Source organism: Ananas comosus, linkage group 17 (assembly GCF_001540865.1).
Source record: "Ananas comosus cultivar F153 linkage group 17, ASM154086v1, whole genome shotgun sequence".
Classification (NCBI taxonomy): Eukaryota; Viridiplantae; Streptophyta; class Magnoliopsida; order Poales; family Bromeliaceae; genus Ananas; species Ananas comosus.
The window spans coordinates 10,405,228-10,426,010 of NC_033637.1; the positions used below are offsets into that span (position 1 = coordinate 10,405,228).

Below are 20,783 nucleotides of genomic sequence, written 5' to 3' on the forward strand. Positions count from 1 at the left end.
GTTTGGTTTGTATTTAAAAAAAAAAAAAAACTATCAGCATTTTTCTGGCTGAGAAGAAAATAATAAAAATTTTAAGAAGCTTAAGTTTTGTTTTCGTCGAAAAACAGGAAAAAACAAAAGTTCAAATTTTTTCCAAATCCGTCAAATTACTTTTACAAAAAAAAAAACAACCAAACAAACAAAAAAAATACTTTATACTGTGTTGGAGATAATAATCTAAACTTAATTAAAATATAGTTATTCTCCATATTATTTTGTTCGATTTTAGATCTTGAATTATATAATCGGTATCAGCACAAATACGAGTTCCAACATACTGAAAATAATTTTTTGATTCGTTTTATGCCCCATAACTGAAAAGTTTAGGGAAGCGAATAAAAGAATTACAAAAAGGGGAGAGAGCAAAATAAGGAAACTTTAGGGGCCAAAATGCAAAAGTGCCAAAGGACGACTAAAGGATAAAGAGTGGGAGGGAGAAAGAGGCGCCTCCATATTCACAACACTTCTTTTCATCACAAAAGCAAACACTGAGCACTAAACACTCCACCCAAAAAAAAAAAAAACATAAAAATTAAAAATAAAAGAAAAGAAAAAAAAAAAAGTAATTAACATGGCTCTTCAAGCACAAGCAGGGCTGCGGAGGAGCAATATTCCAGCTTCTCTTTCGCCTCCGGTCGGCAGCGGTGGTGGTGGCGGTGGCGGTGGCAGCAGCGCAGGTCTACGGAGAAGCCCCGACGGGTTCGCGTTCCGGTCGGCATTCTTCTCCCCCTCGGTGCATCTGCTGCTGGCGGAAGCGCTTCCCAGAAAAGCACCCGCTGCCGCCGCCGCCGCCGCCGCCGGGCCGAGATTCTCCATGAGAGTCGCCTCCAAGCAGGCCTATATTTGCCGCGATTGTGGGTAATTTATTTTTACTTTGTCATTCTGTAGTTCGAAAAGTTTTATTTTTACTAAATCATGTGATAGTAGATAGAGTGCTTTATTCTATATATTTATTACTATAAGGCGGTAAAATACAACATTTTACTACGCTAGAGTTAGGGATGCAATTTGGGACGTGTTGATAGAGCTCCTGCCTCGATCTGTACCAAATGGAGGGCTAATGAGTACCAATAATAATAATAATAATAATAATAATAATTCATTTTGAATTTGTTACGATCTGTGAAGAAAATGGGCTCGATCTGTCCCATTTGTCAAAAATTTGCTCCCGTCCCAACCTGCCCAAATGGAGCAATAATTAGAGGATAAAAAATAAGATAAAAATTATGAATTATTTTGAATTAACTACTCAAATTTTTAAAATTTTGATTGTACTATCTAACTTTGATTTGTGTCGGTCAATCATATTTTGACTTCAAAATTAAAGTTAATCACTTGCTTTAACGGATTTATAATTGTGAGAATTGCATGAAGTACACTAGTAACTAAATATGTAAAAGTAAAACAACATATTCAAATTTTGAGGTCAAAGTATCGTTGACTGAGTAAATTCAAACAAAATTGAAAAGTTGGATGGTAAAATTAAAATTTTAAAAGATTGGATAGTCGAATCAAAATGGTTCATAGTTCAGATAACTTATGTACATTTTTACCTGAAAATTAATCTGCCCTGGATTTGTCTTCGCCAGCTAAGACAACGGGGTGGGAAATGGGATCTCTACCTACTCTCAGATCCGTTCCATTTGCATCTCTAGCTGGAATATATAGTTTTTAGTGGTTCGTAAATTATAACAATTTTAAACTTACAATTTTTCTGCTCTTATCAGCAATGACAAAATTTAAATATTATTAACCATTTTCATTAGTTTTCTCAATTCCTCAAAGTTTGTAGATATATTTGATTGAGCCCCATGAAGAGTTTCAAATTCATTTCTGAGTAACACTCTCTTTTCAAGTTTAGCAATAAAATTTACCCTGAAGAGGTTGGACATTTTAAAAACATTTAATTAAATTGCGATTTTGTGTACTTTCCAACTAATTAAGCGGTGACTCAAAATATGCCAATTTTTATTATTTAAAAAAAAAATAAAAATTATCGTGTCATTGGCACGAGAGATGTGTGGTGCACACTCTGTACCAATATCGGCACAGCCCTTTGTGTCAGTAATAAATATCAGCATAACATTTTCAATCAAAACTTTATAATTTTGTAATATGTTACTATTAATATATCTACTGTATATAAAAAAGGCTCAAATGATATGTCCTCCATAGTTTGGTAATAAACTTGGTTGGGAACTGCATTTGAATGCACTAATATTGCATTTGTTTTTGTGTATCTTGCAGCTATATTTACAATGACAAGACTCCCTTTGAGAAGGTTCCTGATAATTATTTCTGTCCTGGTAAGCTTCCTCACTAGTACTTTTTTATTTTTTATTTTTTGCTTTTATTTTTTTAAAAAATAACAAGCTACTCACTCCATTCATTAAAAAAAAAAAAACCAAATAATAGATTTAGCAATGATAATGACAACTACAGTGGGGAGAAAAAAAGAAGGAAAAACTTCAAAAACCCCACCCGTGGTTTCGTAGTTTCTCATTTTTCCACCCTGTGGTTTAAAATGTATCAAATTGCCCCCCTGTGATTTCGTTTTTATCTTTTCGGTAGCTTTTTCGTTAATATTTCATTAAATTATATACAAAAAGCTTCGGATACCCATCTAGGTTTATCAAATATTCAATTTAGTACTCTTTAATTTTAACTTTATCACTAATTTAAGAAAAAAAATACTGAAATTGATAAGAAAAAAGAGAAAAAAAAATCACAAGGGGGCAAATTAATACATTGTAAACCACATGGGGGCAAAGTGAGAAACTACGAAACCATATGAGGGGTTTTCGAAGTTTTCCCAAAAAAGAAAGATTGAAACAAGGCAAAGCACTTTTCAGGATTTCAAAAGTTGACTGATATTTTAAGTAGAATTATCACATTGGTAATATAACGCCCCCAATAGTCCCACATCGGATGGGATACTGATTCCGATCAATTTATATGAGACCCACACGCTAGTAATAATAACTGAGCTTAAGCATTTTGGGCCGGTGGTTTGGGCCCAACGAGTTATTGTTGCTAGCTGGTAGGGTCGTTACAATTGGTATCAGAGACGAACATCAGCCGGAAGTGTGAGAACTAAGTACTATGCGGGACAAAGTGCTACACCAACGGATTTGGTGGGAGCTACCTCTTGAATCCGTAGGAGCCACCTGACGAGGACGTCAGGGTCTAAACAGGGAGAGTTTGTAACGCCTCCAATAGTCCCACATCGGATAGGATACTGATTCCGATCAGTTTATATAAGACCTACATGCTAGTAATAATAACTGGGCTTAAGCATTTTGGGCCGGTGGTTTGAGCCCAACGAGTTATTATTGTTAGCGGGTCGGGTCGTTGCAGGTAATATTGTCTAAGGAACAATGATGAGCACAAAGCATGTAATATTAGCTCTCCTCTGTTTGAAACCCTAATGTCACATGCATATAGTGTATTGGTTTCTAAACGTGAAAAATAATTCTAACTAAACTTCTTAGCCTAATTATAGTATTATGGGTGGTGACTTAGTTCAAGAGGTTAGGAGAGTTAAGCATATTAGAATTAGAATAGTTCTAGAATGAATAACCTTCTGGAAAGACAGGGCGTCACACTAAACAGGTTAATTAACCAATTGAACTGTAAATATTGATGTTGTTTTTTCAGTAATGATAGAAAACATGGATAAACTATAATATTTAGTTATTTTTTTTTAAAAAAAATTACAATTAGATCATGCAATAGGCGCGAAGTTAGAATTTAGGTTTCAGTGAAGGAGGGGGTGGGGGCACTATTCATCTCAAAAAAAAAAAAAATTATAACACAAGTTGGATGTATAAGACACAAACTTTTTATAAAAAAAAAAAAATCATCTTACGCTACTCAAGCTGCAACAGTAAATACTATTCATACAGCGGTTGGTATGTAATGAGCAGAAGTTATGATAAAAGGTCCTTGTCTCGAAAGAAATGCAACATTACGAGCCATAAAAGAAAAAAAAATCACTTTGCCATCTAAAATTTATAATCTTTTAATTTTAACTATACTGTAATTAGAAACTTTTATGTCATTTTTAAAAAATTGAGAGGAGCTAAGGCCAATGTCGGCCTTGAATAGCTCCGTCCCTGACTGCATAATAGCGTGCTGCTAATGTGACAGTGATATGATATTTTAGTTATTTGTTTCCACATCATCAACCACAGTCATCATGATGATCCGGTAATAATGATGTGGCGATAACATGACATCTTATTTACCGTCATATCAATGCCACATAAGTATGAAGTAGATAACAGAGAAAGGAGAAATTATTTCTTGTAGCTGGTACTCTATATTCTTTAATAGAAATTAAAATTAAGGTATGGTATGATAATTTGATTTGTTTTTGTTTTTTAAATAGCAAACTATTTGCTTCGTTTATATTTTGGAAAATGAACTCAGTTAGAAATATAAAGCAACCGTGCTTTGAATTTGAAACTACATTTGTTAATCATCAAGTACTTAGCCAAACTGTGCTAGGAAGGTGATAACTTGATTTGGGGAAAAATATATAAAACTTTCTTCAATTATCATTCTTTTGGATTCAAATACCTGATCTTTCAAAAACTTTGATTTTACTATCTAATCTTTTAATTTATTGTAGTTAAAGAGTCAATTGCGACTCTTTAACTTGAAAATCTGAATCCAAAAGAATGATAATTGAAGAAAGTTTTATATATTTTTCCCCAAATCAAGTTATCACCTTCCTAGCACAGTTTGGCTAAGTACTTGATGATTNCTGATCTTTCAAAAACTTTGATTTTACTATCTAATCTTTTAATTTATTGTAGTTAAAGAGTCAATTGCGACTCTTTAACTTGAAAATCTGAATCCGTCATTTATCTTTATGAATTTAGGTAGTATATTTTATGCAATTTACATAATTATGAATTTATTAAGAAAATAATTAGCCTAAATTTTATATTCGAAGAGTCATCAAACCACTTAAACCAAATAAATTAAAAGATTTTTAAAAAGTGAATAGTCTAATTGCTAAATATAAAAATATAGAAACATTGTTCTCTACACAAAGAGAAAGTATTAAATATAAAAATATAAAAACATTCTCTACACATTTCTCTACGTATGAGAGAGAATATTAAATATACAAACATTTTTCTCTACACGGCTCAAGTTTTTGAAAAAGTAACAATTATTTCATATAATCCAACACGTGTGATACCCCAATAGTCCCGCATCGAATAGTTATGACCAGATATGAGAATATATAAGCTCGATTGGGTTAAACATAATAACTGGGCTTAAGTATTTTGGGCCGGTGATTTTGGCCCAACGAGTTATTATTGCTAGCGGGTCAAATTATTACAACACGAATCAAAATAATTCGAATAAATTTTATAAATCTTTTTTTTAACTTTGGTTTGTTATTGGCAGTCTGTGGCGCCCCCAAAAGAAGATTTCGGCCGTACCAACCTGCAGTTGCCAAGAATGCAAATGAAACGGGCGTGCGGAAGGCGAGGAAGGCGCAGCTGAAGCGAGATGAAGCCATCGGGTTATTATCACCTCCTTTTTACCCACTATTTAAAAACACGAATGCCGATTTCCGCACTATCAAGTTGTTTCTGATGCTGTGATTTCTGAATCGACGATCGAATTTTATTAGGCTAGATGTAAAATATTTAAAGTACGTAAAAATAAATTTCATAATTTTTTTATATCATTTATCTACTAATCGAAATTGCTCAAAATCAAAAACTAAAAAAAAAAAGAAATCTCACAAAAGGTGATTATATAATCCTAAAATTTTAGATTAAAAAAAAATTTAATCAAAATTTTATATAATTTGAATATTTTTATACTGTTAAACTTGCAAACGATTCACCACGGCCATTAAAATTGGTGATTTTGGGCCCTTTCGATCATAAGGCAAATAATATCAAAAAATCATAAAATTTATTTTCTAGGTACTTTAAATACTTCAGATCAGGTCTAACGGAGCCGATCGTTGATTCAGAAATCCCAATATCGAAAACGACTTGATAGTATGGAAGTCTCAACCCTAGCTCTTTTACCTATTTATTCAACTATTCATGGCTAAATTCAAATTTGCCCCCTGTGGTTTAGTTTCATTTTTGTAGTTATCCCCTGCTTGTAGAAATTGCATTAGTTACCCACTTATTACAGAACTTTGTCATTATCTCAAATAGGTCTAGACATCCAGTTTTTGGAATTATTATTGAATTCAGTTATAAAACTTTGTGAAAAAAAAAAAAAGTTTGTAGATGAAGTTACAAATTATTAATTTTAATAGTATTAGTAAAACAGGAGATCTGTTTTATCTTAATTTCTTTTTAATCTTCTTTTGATTCTAAATTAAATGGATGTTGAGATGTGATGTATCAATTCGTTGTAGTTGTTATTTTACGACGTAATTTGTCAATTTTTAAAACTTTTGGATCTGTTTGAGACAGTGGTAAAATGTAAGGTGGTAAGTGACGCAATTTATAATTAATTAGGGCATTTAAGATAAGAACTAAAGTGCAAGGGACCTTTTTAATTTTGGATTAAGGTACAGCCTATTAATGATCTGCTTTATTAATTTTGAATCCATTACTTAAATGAGTAATGCTAAGTTTACAATCCAAAAAAGAGTTATAGGATTACAACTCTCAATCCAAGAGTTGTAACCCTAGGGTTCATACAATCCTTTTGAATTTTAATATTAAAAAAAATATAAGAAATATGACTTGGTGCGAAGAAGTTGACTCTTGGATTATAATTCATTTCTCACGAGTCATATTATTCTTTGTTCTTTTATTATTAAACCCCTTGAAGGATTATATAAATCTTATGGGCAGAATTATAATTCTTGAATTGAGCGTTGTAATTCTAATACTCTTTTTGAGTTGTAAACTTAGTACTTCTTTTTAAGTAATGGATTCACAATTAATAAAGCGGGTCGAATTTTTTTGTCAATCCTCATTAGTTATTTCTTTTGAGATACATGTTGTTTATAAACATGGCAGCAGATGAAGTGTTTCTTAACGAGGTCTTATTATGGAGCTCCCTAGCTACTTAAGTTTTGTCCCAACTTTGTATATCATTTTTACGCCATTGTGGTGTTTTGCAGGCGGGCTTTGCCGGTTGCTGTTGTGCTCGGAGTTGCGGGTCTAGCCGGTTTATATTTCTACCTCAACAATGTCTATTAATGTTGACTCCCAAAAAAAAAAAAGAAAAAAAAAAGAAAAAAAAAAGAAGCCATAGTAGAAGCTAAGAAGCAAAATTACTATTTGGGGGATCTTGTGAGGCTCTTGTTCATGGTGAAAGGGTAGTGCTCTTATTTGTTGCTAGTTATTATTATATATAGTAAGAGAGAATTTCATTGTAATCATCCACTTTGTGTTTTCCAGTTCCAGTTTATGCAAGTTTTGTTGAACATCTTAAAGTAAAAACATGTTCATATCTTAATTTGAAGAGAGATAAATCAAACATGTCCATATCATTGAAGAGATAAATATACACGCAATGTCGATTTATTCTACTGAATCTATACACAGTTCAAATTTATTTGTAGCTTAAATTTTAAATTGCAATCTGTGGCCCCTCTTTCTCTCTCTTTGTCCCACCTCAATAATTTTATATCGGATAGGAATGAGAATGTGATTGAGTATATATGAGACTTAGATACTAGTAATAATAATTGGACTTAAGCATTTTGGACCAGTACTTTGGGCCCAACAAGTTATTGTTGCTAGTGGACTGGGTCGTTACATTTGGTATTAGGTGACCGACTATGCCATGGTTTGAATGACAAGGCTTGCGAGACGATCTGGATGATAAGACTAGCGAGACAAGTCTCACATCGTTTAGTGGGCTGTATGTGTGATTGGACTAACGAGGACGTTAGAGCCTTAACAAGGGACTAGTATGTGTGATTGGACTGACAAGGATGTGAGGGGCTTAACGGGAAAAGTCTATCACATCCCAATAATCTCAGGATGTTAATGGGGGGGAGTCTGTCGAACCTAATAATCACATATCGAATAGAAATAGAAATGTAACTGGATTTAAATGATTTGGGCAAGATCAGTTTTTTACTATTAAAGTTTGAATTAATTTAGCACGTGCATTTTTATTTTATGAGTAAAATTTGAATTATACTCTTAAGTCCTATCAAAACAAATATATTTTATTTTCCTATTTCAGTTTGACGTAATTTGCTGAAGTAATTTGCCGAGTACATTGAATAGATAAAAAAAAATAATCGAAGTATCTCAAACTCTATTTTATCCATAATTTTTTTAACCAAATCAATTTTGTTACAAAATCAACTCAATTCTTATCTAAAATAGTTATTTATAAACCAGATATATATGGTCCCACCAAACAAGGTTATATATCAATTCGATTTTTCCCGTTCCACTGGTTACCAAAAATAGTTCCCAAATAGTGCACTCATTTTATCCGAATGCCTCCCAAATCTATTGTTGGGAAAAATTTTAAAAAATATGGTTAAAAAAATCGAAAAAATAAATGTGTACAACATAGCGGATAAATGGTACAATATCTATTTAAATAGCATTACTTGTTCAAACAGTGCAATATAATAATATTCCCACTAAGTAGTACAATATTGCTACAAACTGGTGTAACTTTCGCGCCAAATAGTGCAACCCGGTTCGCCCTTCTTTTTCCTCTCATCTCTTCTTTTCTTTTTCTTCTTCCTCATCCTCCTTCCCATTCTTCTTCTTCTTCTTCTTCTTCTTCGTGACTCTTTTTTTTTTTTTTTCTTTTTCTTTTTCTTCTTGTTGTTACTAAGCACGCGTTTTACTTTTTTTTTTTTGTGTCATTCATCTTATTCTTCTTTTCTTGTACATCTTCTTCTTTTCCTCTCACCATTCGTCTTATCCTTATGTTTTTTTTATTTTTCGTCACCCTCTTTCTTACAGAAAGTGAAACAAAGGTGCAATTGAAAAAATGGTGCAATTTTTAGAAAGCTATCAAATCGACATATCGTGTCCGTATCCGTGTCCTAGAACTAGTATACTCTTATGAGTATGGTGCCCTTTTTATTCATAAGTTATTTTTGATGATGAAGCTTTCGAATCAACAATACACTCCGTTAAATATGATCTAGAATATTTGAAACTTCTAAAAAATAAATTTTATAATTTTTTGAAATCATAATAAAATCTACTAGCGAGTATAAAATAAACAGTCAAAATAGAACGACGTCTTAAAAATGGATGATCAGATCCTTCAATTTAAGATCGGAGTTATTAATTTTTATCTAAATAGTGAATAGAATATTTCTATCAAAATTCAACCGATTCTCTTCAATTTAAGATCGGAGTTATTAATTTCTATCTAAATAGTGAATAGAACTTTCTATCAAAAATTCAACCGATTCCGATTCTTTTACACCGTTAAGCTAGCAAGTATTTCATACTAGCCGTTAAAATTATCAATTTTGTAACATTTTGATCATAAAGTAAATGATGTCGAAAAATCATGAAATTTGATTTGTAAAAGTTTTAAATGCTCTAAATAATATTTAACGGTATGAATCGTCAATTCGGAAGCTCTATCATCGAAAACGACTTATGAGTACGAGGGCGATCGTACTCATAAGAGTATAGTAGTTGGACTCTCTACTCTCTCTCTCTCTCTCTCTATATATATATATATATATATTAAAATTAGGCTGGAATACTTTTAATAGCACCAAGCGATTGGTGATAATAAATTTTCGGCCTTTGGATAAAATTTATAGAATTAGGATGACAATGGTCTCTCTCGAGTTTTGTTTGGTATAATAGCATAATTTAAGAGATAAAATTAGTAAAGGGGAAGATTTAATGGTGAAAACTTGATAGCACTAAGTGTTTGGTATTATTAGAAATATTCCAGTCGAACTGTATGTATTATACTAATATTTAAATTGTAAAGCAATTGGAGATAATTAAAATAAGTAATATAATCCAAACCTAAACCTCATTAGCATAATCATTTCTCACAGGTGTCCCTGTCCAGGCCCATTTTATGAATTGACACCTGTGGCAATCCAAGCAGGAGGTGTCAAAGCCAAAGGTTGGGAGGAAGTGAAGGAGAAAGAGGTGTCCACACAAGAGAGAAAAAGTAAAAAGACACCAAAAATTATAGGGTAAATTTTAAATACCACACCTTTGACTGCGTACTTTTTAATCTGTGGGTTAAAGTGTATTAATTTAGTATTCTGTGATTTTATTTTTTTTCTTTCATCACCTCTTTTGTTAACTTTTAGTTAAATTATCTACAAATTTTTTTTTTTATCAAATATCCACTTTAGTACAACGAAAAAAATTAGTAGAGTGAATAACAAAAAGAAAAAAAATAAAACCACAAGGTACGAAAGTGATACACTTTAAACAACAGGGTACTAAAGTGAGAAAGTACGAAACCATATGAATGGTATTTGAAGTTTTTACAAAAATTATATACACCACACCATAGTTAGTTAATTCATGAATTATTAAAAATCTGAATAAAACAGTTTGTATGTGATTTATTTAAAAAAAAAGAATAAAATGCATTTTTTTTTTGTTAGATTTATTATTCACGAATAATTCGCATATGCAGAACTATTCGGCCAAAAAAAGGTGTAAAATTTTTGGATAAAATTGTTTTTCCGAATTATTGACAAATTATTGACGAATTATTCACTAATTATTCGCTAATTATTGAAAAACCTTATGAACTTTCGAAATATATAGATTATAAAAAAGATGAAGATGGGGACAATTATAAAATTTGCTATTATTTTTTTTAACTTGATCTACTTTATTTTTATATTCTTAAGAATTTATAACTATATATGTTAGTAGAAAAATGTAGAGAAAAAAACTTAGTTTAATAGCCAAATTTTTTATCCCGAATTTTAATTGGTGAACTTTTAATTTTCGTATAAATCGTGTATCCGAATAATTAGTGAATCCATTTTTTAAGCTGTATTTTTCAACGAATTTAAAAATTAAAATACGAATTTTATTCGAATTATACCCATATTAAATTTTTGCCGAATACGAATTAACTAACTAAGTCACACTGCGTATACAACCATACGGGGTATATTTATACAGACGTATAATACCAAAATGTAAATGTTACTGAGACAAAATTATATAATTTGCAATGAGAAATTTTTTTAAAAAAATAGAGGATAGAGGAGAAAAATGAATATTTATAAAAAAAATTCTTTTTTTATTTTTTTTTATTTTTTTTAAATCGAATGGTAGTACGAAACGGATATAAGTGTTCCAGAGTCGTTATCAGTTATCACGTGTGACACGGTGGATAACGAATTGCTTCGCAACGAGGGAAAGTTTAGGCGTGAACATAGTTTAATGGACCGAGGGACCCACACACACACACACCCAAAAAAAAATCATCATATTTTATGTTTGAAATAAAATTTTATATGAAAGAAGAGTGCGGAATAACCACAACTATAAAGTCATTTGATCTTGCTTAATACATGCATATTTGAAAATTTTGTTCAGAAGAGATCACGAATTAAATTTCTAAACTTACGTGCATGCAGAAGTTCACGACTCAGATAGAAATGCACTCCCATCCCATCCCATTTTCTAGGTGTGATAGAACAAATTCGGAGCTGATAAAATTTTATTTTATTTTTTTTCGTAAGTTTTGATAGATTTTTAGCAGATCGAGAGGGATTAAAGAAAAAAAGGAATCCTTCGCTCTGTTTCTTAGTTGATTGCGATTAATTTGGTACTGATTATTTTATTCTCTATATTTTGTTTTTCACCTTAATGCCGAGTTTCCGATATAGATCCATTTGCCTCCTTTGGCTCCATAGGAGGATAATTATTGGTTCGGTTTGGATTAGCTTTTAGCCGATTCTCAAATTGAGCCGAAACTTTTAATTAAAAGTTCACAACTGACCCGATCCAATTTATTTTTGGAATCGATTCAAACCAAACCGAATTAGATTTAGGTTTTAGTTTGGAGCCATGCTGTGAACACTGTAAAAGCTCATTACTCTAAATAAGTTTTTCTTTTAAAATGACCCTAAAAAAATTTCTAATTGATCAATGATCTTCTCATAATTTTGTTTAGCCAATTAATCCTCTTTTCGTCAATTTAATGCCATATTGGACAAATATGAGAACTACGATAAATTATTCACCGTCTTTGAAAAAACAGTGTATTATTTTTTACTTTTTTAAAAAAAAAAAGATAAATAATTCACAATTTTTTAAATTTTAGACGACAAACATTATTAAAGATAACGAATAATTCATCGTTTTCTAATTATTTTTCTTCTACGTGAGTGAGTTGGCAAAATTTGAAATTTAAAAGTTTATATTTTAAATTCTAAAATATAAATATAAAATATAAAACTTAAATTCTAATATAAAAAATAATATCATTATTTTTTATTTATAACTATCCATTTTAATTTTTATTCCATTTTATCTAACCAAACGCTATTTTTTTTATTCATATAAATAATCTAATTTTCATTCAAACGTAAAATTAATCTAATTTCCGCTTATAACTTAATTTATATCTATTTCTAGAATTGTCGCATTTTGCTTATTTCCGAACCAAAGATACCTACGAGCCTATATTGCGGTGCAGTGATGACGTGGTGGACCCGGTCCACTAAGCAATTCCCCGTTAAGCATCCCCTCGAAGCATCGCACCCGCACACGTGCCACGTCATCATCTTCTTCCACCGACTCTCTCTCTCTCTGTCACTACACTCCTCCTTATATTCGCTCCCACACTCCCCACTCCCCTTCTCCTCGATCCCAAACTATAACCCCTCTCTCTCTCTCTCTCTCTCTCTCTCTCTCTCTCATCTTTGTCTTCGTAGTCGCCTTCGTAGCCATGGAGACGGGGCGTTGGAAGGGGAAGGAGATGATGCGGCTCGAGCGGGAATCGGTGATACCCATCCTGAAGCCCAAGCTCATCATGAAGCTCGCCTCCCTCATCGGTAACAAACCCAAATCCCGCCGCGTCCTCGCGGTTTCAACGATCTTCTAACAGGATCGGCTGGTCCCGATCTTAGTTACGCGCCTTCCGTATCGATGTCGTGAATCGATGTATTTGGATTCGTGATTCGCTTTTTGTAGAGCGCGATGCGGATCGAACGGAGTTCTTGAAGCTGTGCAAGAAGGCGGAGTACACGATTAGGGCTTGGTATCAATTGCAATTTGAGGATCTAAGGGTGATTAATCGATCTTTATCTAGCTAATTGCTATGCGTAATTGATGTTTAAGTGTGATTTCTATGTGCATTTGTGTTTCTAAAATTTGAATGTTGGAGATTATTGTTTATGCAGCAATTGTACACCCTGTTTGATCCGGTCTATGGAGATAAGAGGTTGGAGCAACAGAATTTGTCTCCGGATGAGATTGATACTTTGGAGCTTAATTTTATGACATATCTTTTCCAGGTCGCTGAGCTATCCCATTTTATGTCGATGCCTTTTTTTTTCTTTCTTCTTTTTGGACAAATTTGTAGGGATTTGATCCTACATGTTTACATGCTATGATTCCTATATTTGGTTCCTCGGAAAAACATGGAAAAAAAATTTCGAGAAAGAAGTTTTTCTTGGAACACTTCTTTTTCAGTTTTCGGCCGTTTGGTTCCAAGAAAAACTAGGTTGTTTGAAGAACTACTTTTTTTTTAGATTTCATGGAAAACTAGTATTTTTTGTTTTATGAATTTTTCATCGGAAAATGAATACGCTAGTTTTATAGAGTATGAATTTTTTTTAATCAAAAAAGCTAGGTTTTGTTGGACCAAACAGACGAAAAATTATTAAAACGGTTTACCATGGAAAACTTTTTTCTCGGAAACATTTTATAAGTTCTATTGTTATGTGCTCTTAACTTTTTGTCCAGTGGTACAATTTTCTGGTCCAGCAATAAACTTCAGGCTATGCCCTCCTTGTTCAGAAAAGGGAATAAGAATCTTGTCCAGCACAGCAGGAAGAAATATCTGATATTTGTCGAAACTATTTCGGATGGAAATTTGTTCTTCTGCTTTTAATTAGGAGCCAAAATTTAAGGTTCTAAAGGAATACAGGAATGGAAGTAAAGAAATTAATAGTGGCTTTAACAATCAGCATGATGGTAAGAAAATTAATTGCAGGATTTTAGGTAATTTTTACTGGGCAAATTTCTAAGTCATGTACTTCGTAGTAAGGATGATGTAAAATAGATGCCAAATGACAATTTATGAAGACTTATAGGATGGACTGATGCTTGACAAGATGAAATTTCATTATGGTACATAATTTTCTCACTATCCATTGTATAACATTGATTCTCACGGACGGGATGATACGATTATGACTCTTAAGGGCATATTTGGACATTGGAGCACCCCATACATCAGATAACTCCCAAAGTCTTACTATTTCAAAATTTTAACCTAGTAGTTAGAGAAAGCAACTGCCTATGAAAATTTTTATCATCCTGTTAAATTTCGAATTGCAATAGTAGCTTTACCGTCCAAGGTCGTCCTGCACGGTCATTTAATATTTTCTAAAAGTTTGAGTTGTATGCCCTTACTCCCTCTACGCCTTTCTATCACCATCATCTTCTGCAATCAGAAATTCCAATCATACCTACAAGTGGTCTTTGTTTCGTTTTGCAGGAAATAGTTGCAAGATTATGTTCCTCATCCGTCATATTACTTTCTTTGTCATCGAGAGAGACCCTCGTTCTCGATCTCTATGCGAACCTCTTAATTAGAAAGCGGATTGTCCTGATTTACTGAAATGCTTAGTTATTTCTGATAAAAATTCACATCATTGGATCTATCTTGTCTACAAACAAGAAATTAGTCCACGACCTTTGTTTGTCAGCCTGTTAGCAATGAGAAGTTGATCGAGCAAAGAAGATTGACAGCAGTGATCAAGTTGGTAGGGGGGGGGGGGAAGACATTTTGCTCTGCTTGTGCAAACATACTTGCATATTTATCTATCATTAAGTGTGCTCTACAATTGAATTACAAAAATCTTATTCAGTCTGTCTCACTGCATTTATAGAGAAGTTCTTTTACATACATGAATATCTTTACTTGAGGCAGATAATGGAAAAGAGCAACTTCAAGCTATTAACTGATGAGGAGTATGATGTTGCACAGTCTGGGCAGTATCTCTTACACCTCCCAATCAAAGTGGATGAAACAAAGGTCTAAAACCAATTCTGTTGTTAAATTTATTGATATGAATTATTGCGTATATTCATATGATAAACTCTGCTTGTTGGATCATTGTAGCTTGACAAAAAGCTCTTGACAAGGTACTTCAAGGAGCATCCCTGTGATAACCTCCCTGAATTTGCTGATACGGTACTGTTTTCATGTCTATCTTGGAATGGCTTTTGCCAATTACATAACTAAAGACTTTTATGCATGGGGATTACTTTTTCTGAATTTACTGTATAAACTTTCATCGGCAGTGAACTTATTTTAAAATGTTTATACTGTTATTGCTCATTCATGAGTAACCTTGTCAACAGTTTAATATGGATGGTTGCTATCAGTTTTCACTGCATAATTAAGTAAAAGGCTTGAACTCTTTTTTCAAAAAAGATATTAACGTATTTTATTGATGAGTCTACTTGATTGGGTGAGATGTCCTTAAAGGGGCCGTTTGGTCTAAGGTTTGTGATATTCCGAAAATGTTGCATATTTTATATTTGGAATGATAATTTTGTTATTAACTTATCAAGCTACTTGGGTTGGGAAGTTGTTAAGAACTAGTATATTCTTATTAATGGATTACCAACGATTCCCATAAAGCATGAAAATGAGAATACTTCTTAAGCCATGATAATTTAGTACTCCTACCAACTAGGAATTTACAATGATTCTACTACTTCACTAACATCTTTTACAACCGCCCAACTTGAGTTGAACGGTAATGATCTGAATATTTAGTAAAAAAAGCATGGAGGATTACCGGAATATTACAAACCATGAACCAGACGACAGGTTCAAGGATTCCCATGGCTGTTTTATATCGGAAAACAATGGAAGACGTTAGTCCTATAATGTGTTCCTTTTTACTTTTGTTTCTTCTGATGATTGTGAGTTTGTTTTACTTGCGAATTCATTCTCCTCTTGGATTTTATCCTTGCAACGTTCATTTGAAATCTTTTTGAGATATTGAGCAAAGAAAATGCGGCTACATTCGTCCAGTTTCCCTGTTATTTCTTATTGTCATATGGTAGCTTGACTTGCTTCCATTTATTTATTGAGCATACATAGTGAATATACTGTTTCTATCAAGTTTCATACATATTTTAGTTCTATTTTATGTGGTCTAGTTGAGTTTATGATATTTTTTATGATCTCTCTTGGAATGGTAGTGTTTCTCTTACTAAATATTTTGATTATATTTCTAAAACTTTCTGTTCTAGTATATCATTTTCCGCCGGGGAATTGGAATTGACCGTACAACTGACTACTTTTTTATGGAGAAATTGGATATAATCATCTCCCATACTTGGGGATGGTTTCTCCGTGTTTCTAGGTGAGGCTGCTTGTGAGAAGTACTCCTTCGTTATCATTATTTACCCCTATTCATCAATATGTTATCATTATTTAACCCCTAAATTATATTGACAATGTAATGTTATGATTACCGCAGGCTAGAAAGATTCTTTCCCAAAAAACATCACTTGAAATCCAAAAAAGACAACAAGAAAACTGATGAAATAAGTAGTGAAGCTGAAGAACCTGAACTATTTGTGGAGCGTATTCGGCTTGAAAACATAGAGCTGAGGTTCTACCTGCTGGATTTAGTCTTTTAAGCATCATTAGTCTTTTAAGCATCTTGGTTTCATTACCTTAATTTGCTCTGATTTTACTTGCTATGGCACTTTCCATATGTTACAGCATGAAAAATTTTTTAGGCAAAGTTACAATTCAAGAGCCTACGTTTGATAGAATGATCGTGGTGTACAGGTACAAATTTTAACATATCTGATATTGTTTACAAATATAAGGAACTTCGAGTTGTTCCCTTGTTTTAAGTTGTTCTGATAGCAATACGTTCTCAAATTTGTTATCATTTTTTCCTGTTGGAAAGAGAAGCTACAATCGTCACAGGGACAAAATTAATTGGTTCACTTACAAATTTAGTCCCTAGCGTTTGATCTCAATTTCAGTTTCATCCTGTTTATTTCAGAATTGATAACTTAGTCCCTGGTATCTATCCTGTGTAAAGATCAAGTCATTTTGTTAGTCTACTATGTTGAACAAGCCACCTGGTCAACTTAATTGTTTGAATTGCCGATGTTGCAATTTTTTGGAGTTGCTTTCAGTAGCAAATTGTTACGCTTATTTGACATCTTTCTTATGACAGTAGACTAACAGGAGGATTGAATTGTCAGACGAGATACATTTTGCTTACTAAACTTTTAACTTTTAGAATTGAAAAAGATACCACAACAAGGACTAGATTTCCAATTAACCTGAAGATTTTATAATTAACTCAGAATTTTTTTTGGAGTTTTTACTTTGTAGTTGCTGGATTTATTATCAATGCCTGATGTCATTACTGTCCGTACACTTACAGGAGGGCTAGCACAGAGACTAAACAAGAACATGGGATCTTTGTGAAGCATTTTAAGAACATTCCAATGGCTGATATGGAGATTGTTCTGGTAAGTTATACCGGTAGAATCTTTAACATTATCCAGTACTTTGAACTTTCTTTGCGACTTAGTTCCTGATGTGGGGTTAATGTTTTGCAGCCAGAAAAGAAGAATCCAAGTTTAACACCTATGGATTGGGTCAAATTCATAATTTCAGTGGTTGTTGGTCTTGTAAGTTCTTATTAATATCAAAGCAAAGCATGCTTTGATGATAAGTTCTCTCCATATCTCTTGGATTAATTCTCTCCATATCTCATGGCTTAATCCATACAGGTTACTCTTGTGAGTTCTCTCGAGAGGCCTAAAGCTGACATCTGGGTGGTTACAGCTATCTTGTCTGGTCTGCTTGGCTACTGTGCTAAGATCTACTTCACGTAAGTGGATTTCATAAATCAAAAGTTCTTTTTAATGGAAAAATTGGTTGACACATGCTTCGCCAGATCCTGTTCTCTCTCTCTATGTATCCTACAGTTTATCAGCATATATTGAGTTTTCACTACATCTCACTGCTCACGGATTTGATCATGTTAATTAATACTATAATTTATTCTGTTTGGCTGCCCATGTTATGATATTTTGTGCACTCTAAGGTTATTTTTCTCTGGTGTGGATAAGTCATCAAATTGATGTACCAATTTCCATGCAGGTTTCAGCAAAACATGGTTATTTACCAAAATCTAATCACAAAATCCGTGTATGATAAACAGCTGGATAGTGGGAAAGGAACACTTCTTCACTTGTGTGATGATGTCATTGAACAGGAAGTATGTATTAGGTTTTTATTCCTCTTCCTCTTTTCTTTCCCTTTTTTGGTAAAATTGTTTGGAGACCTCCTCACAGATAGGCCGTTCTAAAATGTCCGGTTCAAATTCCATTTTTTTTGATTGGCAACCATCAGCTTTCAGTTTTTTGCTATTGAGTGATTTTTATCAATCAAATTGGGGATTTTACAAACTTAGTGTGTGATTTGATCAACTTTGATTGTTTTGATCACACTGTAGCAAATAAAACTGAACAACTAGGAGGTAATAGAGTCATTTCCTTAAAAATATTTTTAAATTAACAAATTGACGACTGAAATTAAAATAAAAATGAAAGATAATGGGGCCTCTATGCATTTTCTTTTTTTTTTTCTACAGTTGATTTTACATGTAGACAAGGTGTTTTAGTAGACTCTAATAATCCTAATTTTGCAGGTTAAAGAGGTGATAATTTCATACTTTATTTTAATGGAACAGGGGAAGGCAACAGAACAAGTGAGCAGATTTAACAGATCTTTCTTTCTTATTTTTTTAGAAAACATTAGTCCCATGGCAAGTCAATCTGGCGTAGCACATTAGATTTTCATTTAATAATAATTAACTGCTTCTACGGTGCGTACATAGGATCTCGATCTACGGTGTGAAGAACTAATTAAAGAGGAGTTTGGGGAGCAATGCAATTTCGATGTTTTAGATGCAGTAAAAAAGCTGGAGAAGCTCGGAATTGTTTCCAGGGTGAGTTTTCTTCTATTCTCATTCTAAGTACTACACATGAAGCATATTTTTCTGCACTGCTGTTCTGTGTTATTATAGTATATAACCTTCTGGTGCAAAGTCTCTATGTTGGTGGTTTATTGACAAATGCACTCGAAGAAGCATTGAGGATGATCTTAATGCTGTCTTTAGGATAAATGAAAAAAAGAAAAAGAAGAAAAATTCATGCCCTCATAGAAATGTGGAGTAGTTAAGAGCTGTAAATTGTGACTATCAATAGTATATTGAGTTTCGTACACTGGGAAATGACCGACCCTTACTCCCAAAAAAGTCATTTGGTTCGAGTCCATCCAATAGTTCTAAATATAACAATGTGTTGGGGATTATTTTGTCCCGTCCTGTGCCATTCTGCCTAAAATATTGAAATATCAAATTATATTCATCTTACTATCTAATATAAATCAGATTTAGAACATGAACCATTTTCACCATAAACTCTTTAAGTACACTATAGGGTGCCGCACATGTCGTTTATTTGCAAGAAGGATGCCAATTAGAGATAATTCCTACGAAGCAAGTAAAAGAAGATTGTAGGATACTATGAACTTACTCTTCTAGAAACGAGGGCTTCACCTGCCTTTTCTCAATCCACAATATGGTCGATGCTTAGGCATTGATCGGCACACCTTTGTGTCAATTTAGGTTTGAGCTTCCTTATATTATTATACTTATTAAGCCTTTATCGGGGATAGCTCAAGCTTCACTTTATGCTTAGTAAGCCTCTATCGGGATATCCTTTTGAATAAATTCAACGTAGTTAGATGCTAATCCCTGCAATGGCTCGACCCTGAACTGTTTGTGGTTCAGAAGTTCATCGAGTGTTGTGCTTCTCATCTGGCATTTCTGTAATATACTCAGGACTCTGTCAGAAGAATATCCTGCGCTCCGCTGAACCGCGCGAATGAGATCATAGGCACGACCACCGAAGAAATGGTGATGAGAGCCCAGCAGGGCCCAGGTGCTTAGCAGCTCTCCAGAAGGTGATGAATCACCTCCTACTCTCTCTTTTTTCGTCCCCAAACAATAGAATGCAGGAATAGTTCTAATTCTTCAACGTATTCTTGTTTTCCAGTTAGGTGAACCTCCAGCCGCAGAAATATATGTTCATCTTGTGCAGTACAGCAGTGTAGTAATGTAAAGTGAGCTCATTCGTTCATTTAACTTCTTTGTAATGTGTGTTTTCTTTTTGTTTGGTGTTTCTTTCCGACAACCCCCGTGCAATATATTATATTAATGCTTGTAAAATGGAAACTGTTTAGTAAATATTATAGCAAGTTGTTTCTAGTACAAGCTTGAGAATTGTTAAAGCTATCACTCTTTATCTGTTTATGCTGAGAGGTGACAACTTACAGTAAACCCAAATCCCATGGACGCCACAGGATTTGAGTAGTTTTAGCTTCGTTTGGATACATGATAGTAATCCAAAAACCGTTAAAGGCGTCAAGTATTCTGCATAGATTGATTTTGGCGGTCCTAAGAATCATATCTCAATGTAAGTTTCTTTTCAACTCTCTCGTATGAATAAGCGAGAGCCTAC

The 20,783-nt window shown here is 33.2% G+C and overlaps 2 protein-coding genes across 2 annotated transcripts; both read left to right on the forward strand.

The window, feature by feature from the left end:
* Window positions 490-7,465, forward strand: LOC109722689. Its single transcript, XM_020250800.1, has 4 exons — window positions 490-897; window positions 2,287-2,345; window positions 5,464-5,581; window positions 7,160-7,465. The coding sequence occupies exons 1-4, from the start codon at window positions 611-613 to the stop codon at window positions 7,236-7,238; spliced, it is 543 nt and encodes a 180-aa protein (XP_020106389.1). The 5' UTR covers window positions 490-610; the 3' UTR covers window positions 7,239-7,465.
* LOC109723027 lies at window positions 12,802-20,536 on the forward strand. The gene is made up of 16 exons (XM_020251231.1): window positions 12,802-13,030; window positions 13,170-13,264; window positions 13,379-13,492; window positions 15,136-15,240; window positions 15,328-15,399; window positions 16,473-16,585; window positions 16,703-16,837; window positions 16,951-17,019; window positions 17,633-17,720; window positions 17,811-17,882; window positions 17,985-18,085; window positions 18,358-18,475; window positions 18,908-18,967; window positions 19,097-19,207; window positions 20,105-20,226; window positions 20,319-20,536. Exons 1-15 carry the CDS (start codon window positions 12,925-12,927, stop codon window positions 20,210-20,212), a joined length of 1,467 nt encoding a protein of 488 aa, XP_020106820.1. The 5' UTR covers window positions 12,802-12,924; the 3' UTR covers window positions 20,213-20,226; window positions 20,319-20,536.